The following is an 11024-nucleotide window of genomic DNA, read 5'->3' as shown; positions in this document are numbered from 1 at the left end:
AAACTGTTATATCTGCAGAGGAGCTGACTCCATATTACGTCTACGGATGTAGGATGAGAGGGGTAATGTAGAGGGGGCATATACTTTTGTCTATATAGTGTGTGTAAGAGGCGAAACGTCCACGTAGATGAAAAAGTGAATTGGATCCTTTATTCACTCATACACGTGATATTTCAGCTTTCTCACTGGAGCCTCTTTCAAGCCCCCGAAAAAAAAGACTCAAGTGCGAAAGCTGAAACGTAGCGTGCGTGGGCGAATAAAGGACCTTTTGATCTACATAGAAGCGCTGCCTCGCTCTTGTAGTGGCCACCAAGGCCGTACTACCGACGCTAATGTTTTCTTTTTTCACTATATATACTGGAACTGCAAACAAGAACGCAAAACCTCAAAAAAAAAACTGATGATAACCCTATAAAAAGCATTTTTGTTCCCCATACCAGCGCCACTTCTGTCCATAGGTTGTGCCTGGTTTTGCATCACAGACTCTTTTGCTTACATATGGCTGAGCTGCAACACCAAAGTTCCCAGCACAAAAGTAGACGGATCTGGCTAAAGGAACAAAGAAAGCGCAATAGGGTGTTATCCAGATTAAGGTAGCGATAAGAGGGGGTTTTGCTCACCTGGTGGGGTTGTGTGATACACAGCACTTAAATAATATGAAACAGGGTTCCAGCTGCTGCAGCTCCAGTGGTTGATGTATCCAATGTGGTAATGCGGATGATTTAGAGATAGCGGATGACTTGTGCAGTTGGATCAGGCAAAAGTTTCGCTAGCGCGTTTCGAAGCATTCCAGCTTCTTCAGGGGAGCCACAAAGCTCTATGGACCTCCTGAAGAAGTTAGAATACCTCGAAACACATAGATAATAAACTGCCTTGCCAATACTTTTTCCTGATTCTGACTCCTTGATCGGTTGGATACCCACGTCACCAGCTATCTCCAAATTTCCTGAAAAAGTGGCGCAGGTTCTAGAACCTGAAAGCAAACATTCTTTCCTAATGTTCATCCCAATCTCCTAAAACAGGCATAGATCCCCTCCTGTATTATTAGTCTCCTAATTTGCAATCCAGCTCCACTGGTTGATGTGTCCAACGTGGTACTGTGGATAATTTAGAGATAGCGGATGACCTGTGCAGTTGGATCAGGCAAAAGTATTGCTGTTGTGTTTCGAAGTATTCCAGCTTCTTCAGGGGCACCACAAAGCTCTGTGGACCTCCTGAAGAAGTTGGAATACTTCGAAACACGCTACCAATACTTTTTTTCAGATTCTGACTCCATAAATTGGTTGGATACCCAGTTCACCAGGTATCTCCAAATTTCCACCAAAGTTGCACAGTTTCTAGAACCCAAAAGCAAACATTCTTTCCTAATGTCCATCCCAATCCCCTAAAACAGACATTGCCCCCTCCTGTAGTATTAGTCTCCTAATTTTCAATCCAGCTCCACTGGTTGTTGTGTCCAACGTCGTACAGTGGATAATTTAGAGATAGCGGATGACCTGTGCAGTTGGATCAGGCAAAAGCATTGCTAGCGCGTTTCGACGTATTCCAGCTTCTTCAGGGGAACCACAAAGCTCTGTGGACCTCCTGAAGAAGTTGGAATACTTCGAAACACGCTACCAATACTTTTTTCTGATTCTGACTCCTTGATTGGTTGGATAAACAGGTCTCCAGCTATCTCCAAATTAGTGGCGCAGTTTCTAGAACCCGCATTGTTTCCTAATGTCTATCCCAAGCCCCCAAAACAGGCATTGCCCTCTCTTGTATTATGTCTCCTAATTTGCAATCCTCCTAGTTATGCAATTTTTTTTTGCTAATAAGGCTGAATGATTTCTAAAGGGCTTCTGCAGCAGCTTGGGCTGCAAAACTGAGCCTGTGAGGAGTAGACCAGTGACATGAGACAGAGCTGGAGTGGAGAAGCTGCTGCCAGCATTGAGTTCTGCAGAGCCTGGTGATGGGCAGCCCAGGCAGAGCCATGACAGTGCCTTACACCGTGCACAGGCTGCAGCCATGACTGCTCTGCACAGGATCCCACACTGTGTGCAGCCTTCACAGCCTGGTCATTAGCATTTTATACCCACAGCTGGGAATCCAGCTAGAGAATAGTATGCAGCTTGTGGAAAGTGCTGCAGAGCAAACTGGAAGGGGGAATGAGAGAGGCACAGCAGCAGTCAGTGTGCTGGCATCTGGCTACAGTGGAAGGAAGGAAGGAATCCCAGCTCTGCACCTGACAGCCAGGAGCCCACCATGTAATGCCTGCTGCCTCCAGTGACCTGTCAGGATCATGGACCATGGTATGTACCAACCTAAAATCAATTGTCGGGAAAGCAGGAGCTGTCATGACTGCAGCAGCACATAGAGGACTGGGGGAGGACAGGGATGTGCTTGTCTGTATTGCAGGCAGAAATACATTGTATCATTGGTGGAATAGAGGGGGCCACTGCCTGCAAGTAAAAGGGGCTGCTGATCATTGATGACTGAGCCTGGGAATGACTGGTTTTAGTGCAGATTGGATGAGGGGGTGCTCTGGCAGCAGATGTGGGGGTGATCTATACACTCAGTTTGGGAATAATTGTAACTGATTATATTGAGTTGTGGGGTTGCTGTGGTTATTAGAGTTGTGTTTGGATGACTGGTTGTGTCAAGGGATGCACTGGGTGACTGGTGGAGTGATGGGACTCGTTGGGCGACTGGTGCAGTAATGGGAAGCACTGGGTGACTGGTGGAGTAATGGGAAGCATTGGGTGACTGGTGGAGTAATGGGACTCATTGGGCGACTGGTGCAGTAATGTGAAGCACTGGGTGACTGGTGGAGTAATGGGAAGCATTGGGCGACTGGTGCAGTAATGTGAAGCAGGGGGTGACTGGTGGAGTAATGGGACTCATTGGGCGACTGGTGCAGTAATGTGAAGCACTGGGTGACTGGTGGAGTAATGGGACTCGTTGGGCGACTGGTACAGTAATGTGAAGCACTGGGTGACTGGTGGAGTAATGGGACTGATTGGGTGACTGGTGCAGTAATGGGAAGAACTGGGTGACTGGTGCAGTAATGTGAAGCACTGGGTGACTGGTGAAGTAATGGGACTCATTGGGCGACTGGCGCAGTAATGGGAAGAACTGGGTGACTGGTGGAGTGATGGGACTCATTGGGCGACTGGTGCAGTAATGTGAAGCACTGGGTGACTGGTGGAGTAATGGGACTCATTGGGCGACTGGTGCAGTAATGGGAAGAACTGGGTGACTGGTGGAGTAATGGGACTCATTGGGCGACTGGTGCAGTAATGGGAAGAACTGGGTGACTGGTGGAGTAATGGGACTCATTGGGCGACTGGTGCAGTAATGGGAAGAACTGGGTGACTGGTGCAGTAATGTGAAGCACTGGGTGACTGGTGGAGTAATGGGACTGATTGGGTGACCGGTGCAGTAATGTGAAGCACTGGGTGACTGGTGCAGTAATGGGACTCATTGGGCGATTGGTGCAGTAATGGGAAGCAGTGGGTGACTGGTGGAGTAATGGGACTGATTGGGTGACTGGTGCAGTAATGTGAAGCACTGGGTGACTGGTGGAGTAATGGGACTCATTGGGCGATTGGTGCAGTAATGGGAAGCAGTGGGTGACTGGTGGAGTAATGAGACTCATTGGGCGACTGGTGCAGCAATGGGAAACAGTGGGTGACTGATGGAGTAATGGGAAGCATTGGGTGACTGATGGAGTAATGGGAAGCATTGGGTGATTGATGGAGTAATGGGAAGCACTGGGTGATTGGTGGAGTAATGGGAAGTATTGGGTGACTGGTGGAGTAATGGGAAGCCCTGGGTGATTGGTGGAGAAATTACAAGCATTGGCTGATTGGTGGAGTAATGGGAAGCACTGGGTGATTGGTGGAGAAATTAGAAGCATTGGGTGATTGGTGGAGTAATGGGAAGCATTGGGTGAGTGGAGTAGTGGGAAGCACTGGGTGATTAGTGGAGTCATGGGAAGCATTGAATAATTCGTGGAGTAATTGGAAGCTTTGGGTGATTGGCGGAGAAATGGGAAGCATTGGGTGATTGATGGAGAAATGGGAAGCATTGGGTGATTGGTGGAGAAATGGGAAGCATTGGGTGACTGGTGCAGTAATGGGAAGCACTGGGTGATTGATGGAGTAATTGGAAGCATTGGGTTATTGGTGGAGTAATGTGAAGCATTGGTTGACTGGAGTAGTGGGAAGCACTGGGTGATTAGTAGAGTCATGGGAAGCATTGAATAATTTGTGGAGTAATGGGAAGCATTGGGTGATTGGTGGAGTAATGGGAAGCATTGGGTGATTGGTGGAGTAATAGGAAGCGTTGGGTGATTGGTGGAGTAATGGGAAGCATTGGGTGATTGGTGGAGTAATTGGAAGCTTTGGGTGATTGGCGGAGAAATGGGAAGCATTGGGTGATTGGTGGAGAAATGGGAAGCATTGGGTGATTGGTGGAGAAATGGGAAGCATTGGGTGACTGGTGCAGTAATGGGAAGCATTGGGTGATTGGTGGAGAAATGGGAAGCACTGGGTGATTGATGGAGTAATTGGAAGCATTGGGTTATTGGTGGAGTAATGTGAAGCATTGGTTGACTGGAGTAGTGGGAAGCACTGGGTGATTAGTAGAGTCATGGGAAGCATTGAATAATTCGTGGAGTAATGGGAAGCATTGGGTAATTGGTGGAGTAATGGGAAGCATTGGGTGATTGGTGGAGTAATGTGAAGCATTGGTTGACTGGAGTAGTGGGAAGCACTGGGTGATTAGTAGAGTCATGGGAAGCATTGAATAATTCGTGGAGTAATGGGAAGCATTGGGTAATTGGTGGAGTAATGGAAGCGTTGGGTGATTGGTGGAGTAATGGGAAGCATTGGATGATTGGTGGAGTAATTGGAAGCTTTGGGTGATTGGCGGATAAATGGGAAGCATTGGGTGATTGGTGGAGAAATGGGAAGCATTGGGTGACTGGTGCAATAATGGGAAGCATTGGCTGACTGGTGCAGTAATGGGAAGCATTGGGTGACTGGTGCAGTAATGGGAAGCATTGGGTGATTGATGGAGTAATCGAAAGCATTGGATGATTGGTGGAGTAATGTGAAGCATTGGGTGAGTGGAGAAGTGGGAAGCTTTGGGTGACTAGTGGAGTCATAGGAAGCATTGAGTAATTCGTGGAGTCATGGGAAAATTGGGTAATTGGTGGAGTAATGGGAAGTATTGGGTGACTGGTGAAGTAATGGGAAGCACTGGGTAGTTAGTGGAGTCTTGAGAAGCATTGGGTGACTGGTAATGTAATATGAAGCACTGGGTGACTGAAGTAATGGGAAAAACTGGGTGATTGGAGTAATAGAAAGCACTGGGTGATTGGTGGAGTAATGGGAAGCACTTGGTGATTGGTGGAGTAATGGGAAGCACTTGGTGATTGGTGGAGTAATGAGAAGCACTTGGTGATTGGTGGAGTAATGAGAAGCACTTGGTGATTGGTGGAGTAATGGGAAGCACTGGGCGACTGGTGGAGTAATAGAAAGCACTGCGTGGCTGGTGGAGTAAAGCTATGCACTGGGTAACTGGTGAACTACTGGGAAGCTCTGAGTGACTAGTGGAGTAATGGGAAACCCTGGGAGGCTGGTGAAGTAATGGGAAGCACTGAGTGACTGGTGGCAGTAAAGGGGGAGCAATGGTTGACTGGTGGAGTAATTGGAAGCTTTGAGTGACTGGTGAAATAATGAGAAGCTCTGAGTGATTGGTGGAGTATAGGGATGCGCTGGGTGACTGGTAGAATTATAGGAAGCACTGGGTGACTGGTGAAGTAATAAGAAGTTCTGAGTTATTGGTGATGTAATGTAATGCATTGGGTGACTAGTGGAGTAATGAGAAAAGGAAAGCACTTGTTCACTGATAGAGTAATGAGGAGCACTGGGTGACTGGAGTAAAGGGGAACGGGTGCACTGGGTGACTCGTAAAATAAACAAGACCACTTGATGATTTGTTTAATAAATGGGGGCACATGCCCACAAGTAGAGTAATGGGGGCACTTGGTGACTGGTGGAGTGAAAGGGAGTACTTGTTGACTGGAGTAAAGGGGAGCTCAGGTTGACTTGTGGAGTAAAGTGGACCACCGGGTGACTGGTAGAGAAAATGGGGCAATTGGCAACTGGTAGAGCAGAGAGGGACACTGGATGACTGGTGCAGTAAAGGGGAGCACTGGCTGACTAAAAAAAAGGAGATCTATTGGTGACTTGCAGCATAATGAGAAGCACTGGGTGACTGGTAAACTAAAGAGGATCCCTGGGCAACTGGATAAGTAGAGGGGGCATCGGCCTAATAATTGAGTAAAGATGGGCACTGGACGACTGGTAAAATAAAAATAATGGGTGACTGGGAGAGTAAATGAGCGACACTAGGTGACTGTTGGAGTAAATGGGCGGCCCTGGGTGACTGGTAAACTAAAGATGACCCCTGGTCGACTGGATAAGTAGAGGGGGCATCGGCCTAATCATTGAGTAAAGGCGGGCACTGGGCGAATGGTAATATAAAGAACACTGGGTGACTGGTAAAGGGGGGCGCCTGGCTCACAGGTAGAGTAAAGGGGTGGCACTAGGTTACTGGTGGAGAAAATCGGCAGCACTAGGTGACTAGTGGAGTAAAGGAGGGGCACCCAGCTCACATGTAGAGTAAATGGACGGCACTAGGTGACTGGTGGAGGAAATGGTTGGCACTAGGTGACTGATGGAGTAAATGGTTGGCACTATGTGACTGATGGAGTAAATTGGCGGCACTAAGTGACTGGTGGAGTAAATAGGCGGCACTAGGTGACTGGTGGAGTAAAGGTGGTTGTGAGTGACTGGTGGGGTAAAGGGGAGGACTGGGTGACTAGTAGAGTATGGGAACATTTTGCGTGACTAGCAGAGTGAAGAGCTACTTGCCCTATTAGTTATGTATATATCATTGGCATTGAGTACTCAGTTCACTTTATGGCAAGCTTGGGATTGGTATTGGTGGAGTAGATGGATGTGTTGATAGCAAATGGGCTGCCGTCATCATTGCTACAGGATTGGGAACCACTCGCCTAGTGAAGTAAGGGCACTGGGTAATTGGCATAGAGCTGCCCAGATTATTCCTCTTATTAATTGTGGTGCAGGAGGACCATCCCCTGGGAAGGTCTCACCACCATTGCAGATGAGAGCAATTAGGGTGATATAGCCTTTCCAGTTGACATCCCAGTTTGTTGCAAGCAGCAGAGGTATTCATCTTGATCCTAAGAGGGGGCAGTTATGTTTTGGCAACCATGTGTGCAGGGCATAGATAAGTTGGCACCGGTAAAGCCACCCGGTGATGGATTGGCACTTGCGTGTAAGTGGTGAGGACAGCTGGCACCTGGCACTGCCGCCTCTCGTGGACTATTTGCTGGTTGTGCTTCCACACGTGAAGCCGTTTCTCTCCTCCCACATCATGTTCACATTGTTGGTTGGGGTGGGGGGGGTGATCATGGCTAATAGATCATTTGCTGGATGCCCACATGGAGTAGATGGAAGGGGAGGGGGTTCTGTTGCTTGCATTGCATGCTGCCTGCATTGCGTCTCAATGTGAATCCCCTTGGAAAAAAAAAAAAAACACTGCCTTGTTTTTCCCTGTCTCTTAGCAGTAAAAGCCTATAGGATTGTAGTATGGCTGGACTTGTGATACCCAGGGAGGATCTGTTCCTGCCTGCACCAAACAGCTCTCATGTTTCTGCTGATACTGCAACGTCAATAAATGGTTAGAGTTTGCTATTCCCCCTTAATGTATTCCGACTTGGCCATACCAGGCTCATTACCGCTATAGCGAGGGCTGCTGCTCCGATGATGCAGCTGCTCCGCACATCCCCGGGACTGGTGCATCCCTACCGTACGCAAGGAGTGAGGATTAAAGCATGATTTGTTTCGTTGGATGACTCTCTATGCAGCAGCTTTTTAATGCAGAATGGGCGGCTCGGCAGGACTAACATGGGCTTTATTGTGCATTTAAGGGGCACAGGAGCTCGCCTTTGCATGTGCCTCCCTGTATACTGCAAGGCTTGACGCATTCCCAGCCTGCTATTACTTCTCATCCTGCTGCAGCAGCACCCACACAAGGTAAGGTGAACAGCAACGGCTTTTCCATTATCCCCCTCCTTTCCCCTGCAATCCATGCACTGCAGCAATGTGATTTGGTGCCTAGTGCTTGTGTTGTGAACTTAACTTAGTGCCTAGTGAAGGAATGTGCCCTTATCCCCTGCGGTAGGCACTCTGCATGTTTTTTTTCCTTACATTCCCCCCCCCTTTGCCTTTTTTTTTTTTGGAATATTTCCTATGTCTTTACTCCTTTTTTTAGTACTTTTCTTTTCTTTCTTTTCCTTTTTTTTTATTTTTTATATTCCATCCCCCCTGCAGCATTCATCTACCGCACTGGCGTGATCTTCTGGTTTACCTGTGAATACAAAAAGGAGGGGAAAGCAGGAGGAAAAATCTGCTGAGTTGGCAAAGACCGTAGCATCCATCCCTACAGCGTTTCATGTTCGGGGAGCTGTGACAGCATTACAGCAATGGTAGACTCAGATAGGAGAAGTGACCTGCTGCAGTAGACGGAAGAAACACTGAAGATCTTATTTTTGGTGGGGTTTGTTTTTTGTTTTTGTTTTTTTGTTTTTGCAAAATTTCCATAATTTTTTTTAATTATTTTTTTTGGGGGTGGTGGTGCTGGCTTCTGTGTGGCAAAAGATCTGCATCACCTACCCTGTTTCGTTTGCTTCGAAGACCCTGAGGGACCTGGCAGTCTATACAGAAGAAAGTAAAGGGGTAGAAGGAGGGTGCTGCAGCATCAAAGTGGTTATTCCTAGCAGCTCCTCCTCCCCCACCCCTCCTCCCTTGCAGAAAAATGACCGTGATTGCTGGGGAGAACATGGACGAGACCTCAGCCCTACCTGGGCACCCTCAAGACAGCTACCAGCCAGACCATGATGATCATGAGTGCTGTGAGAGGGTGGTCATCAACGTGGCTGGGTTACGCTTTGAGACCCAGTTAAAGACTTTAGCCCAATTTCCCAATACTTTGCTTGGGAACCCCAAAAAGAGGATGCGTTATTTTGACCCTCTTAGGAATGAGTACTTTTTTGATCGCAACAGGCCCAGTTTTGATGCCATATTGTATTACTACCAGTCCGGGGGCAGGCTCCGAAGGCCAGTCAACGTTCCCCTGGACATGTTTTCCGAAGAGATCAAGTTTTATGAACTCGGAGAAGAAGCGATGGAGAAATTTCGGGAGGATGAGGGCTTTATAAAAGAAGAGGAGCGCCCTTTGCCCGAAAAAGAGTTCCAACGTCAGGTGTGGCTTTTGTTTGAGTTCCCTGAGAGCTCAGGACCAGCCCGGATCATTGCCATAATATCAGTCATGGTCATCCTCATCTCTATTGTTATTTTCTGCTTGGAGACTTTGCCAGAGTTGAAGGAAGACCGGATCTTCAGTCGCCGGGTGGACAACAGTACAGTTTTCTTCAAATCCAACATCTTCACAGATCCCTTCTTTGTGGTGGAAACCCTTTGCATCATCTGGTTCTCCTTCGAGTTGGTGGTAAGGTTCTTTGCTTGTCCCAGCAAACCGGAGTTCTTCAAAAACATCATGAACTTTATTGACATAGTGGCCATCATCCCATACTTTATCACCTTGGGGACTGAAATGGCCGAGCAAGATGGTCCCCAAAAAGGGGAACAGGCAACATCTTTGGCCATCCTGAGGGTCATCAGACTGGTAAGAGTCTTTAGAATCTTCAAACTCTCCAGACATTCTAAGGGCCTCCAAATTTTGGGACAAACCTTGAAAGCTAGCATGAGAGAACTAGGGTTGCTAATTTTTTTTCTATTCATTGGGGTCATCTTGTTCTCCAGCGCAGTGTACTTTGCTGAAGCAGAAGAGGATGACTCTCATTTTACAAGTATCCCTGATGCTTTCTGGTGGGCGGTGGTATCCATGACCACTGTGGGCTATGGTGACATGTACCCTGTGACAATTGGAGGCAAAATTGTGGGCTCCTTGTGTGCCATTGCTGGTGTCCTGACAATTGCCCTGCCTGTACCTGTCATCGTGTCCAACTTCAACTACTTCTACCACCGAGAAACTGAAGGGGAGGAACAGGCTCAGTTACTTCATGTTAGTTGCCCCAATTTAGCCTCTGACAGCGATCTGAGTCGACGCAGCTCTTCGACTATGAGCAAATCTGAGTACATGGAGATCGAAGAGGACCTGAATAATAGCATAGATAATTTTAGAGAGGCCAATCTCAGAACTGGCAACTGCACCGTAGCCAATCAGAACTGTGTTAACAAAAGCAAGCTACTGACAGACGTGTAGATCGAGGTCCACAGCTGCAGGATGTCAATGGCTCTGCCACTTTCTGTAGATGCTTTAAAACTAGTCTTTGAATGCTTTACCTTCTCATCGTTAATGCATTGTTGCATTGCGAATTTGTGCTCAGCGAACCAAGAAGCTTTCAGGATCCGTGAAAGATAACTATTAATCATTTATTTTTTAAATGGGATATTTTTTTTCGGTTCTTCTTCTTCTTCCTTCCAACCGGTGATGGGTAAAAAAAAAAAAAATCTCCCAAACTGGTTGCGATAGTGGAAGGGTTAAAAAAAAAGGTACTACAGGACAGCGAGCGATTAACACTTTCACACCCCTTCCTTGCTTGTCAATCTAAATGGCAACCAAGAGATATGCATGGATTTACAATAGATTTTTTGTTTTTTTCAAAGACGACGACGTAGAGCATCCGAGGGAGTGCATCTAAGGGGTTAACCGCGAAGTATGCAAAAAAACAAAACAAAAAAAAAAACACTTTGATCTGAAGAAGTGTATTACTATCCAATGAAATAATATGCACTTACCGATGACCTACTGATTCATAAAGCACCTTAGGAATCAATCCATGACGTTTGCTTCATCTTAAAGGGACAGGGACTTATACAATACTAAGTCATTTAAATGGAAAAAAAAAGACATACATCTGCAAT

At 47.1% G+C, this 11024-nt stretch overlaps 1 protein-coding gene across 2 annotated transcripts; it reads left to right on the top strand.

Moving 5' to 3' along the window:
* Window positions 1–1938: 1938 nt before the first annotated feature.
* On the top strand, window positions 1939–10822 carry LOC138675316 (potassium voltage-gated channel subfamily A member 1). 2 transcript variants are annotated; one of them, XM_069763419.1, is made up of 3 exons: window positions 1939–2291; window positions 8006–8111; window positions 8409–10822. In XM_069763419.1, exon 3 carries the CDS (start codon window positions 8893–8895, stop codon window positions 10360–10362), a length of 1470 nt encoding a protein of 489 aa, XP_069619520.1. In that variant the 5' UTR covers window positions 1939–2291; window positions 8006–8111; window positions 8409–8892; the 3' UTR covers window positions 10363–10822. The 2 variants fall into 2 exon arrangements, with proteins under 2 accessions (XP_069619520.1, XP_069619521.1); XM_069763420.1 differs by lacking the exon at window positions 8006–8111 and having other exon boundaries at window positions 1958–2291.
* Window positions 10823–11024: the final 202 nt, after the last annotated feature.

This window comes from Ranitomeya imitator, chromosome 4, assembly GCF_032444005.1.
Source record: "Ranitomeya imitator isolate aRanImi1 chromosome 4, aRanImi1.pri, whole genome shotgun sequence".
Lineage (NCBI taxonomy): Eukaryota > Metazoa > Chordata > Amphibia > Anura > Dendrobatidae > Ranitomeya > Ranitomeya imitator.
Note: the sequence above shows the minus strand (reverse complement) of the source record. Positions and strands in the feature narration are given on the sequence as shown.

Bases quoted from the DNA above. Each gene is read 5' to 3' on its own strand.
- LOC138675316 (XM_069763419.1), top strand. From the start codon at position 8,893: ATGACCGTGATTGCTGGGGAGAACATGGACGAGACCTCAGCCCTACCT.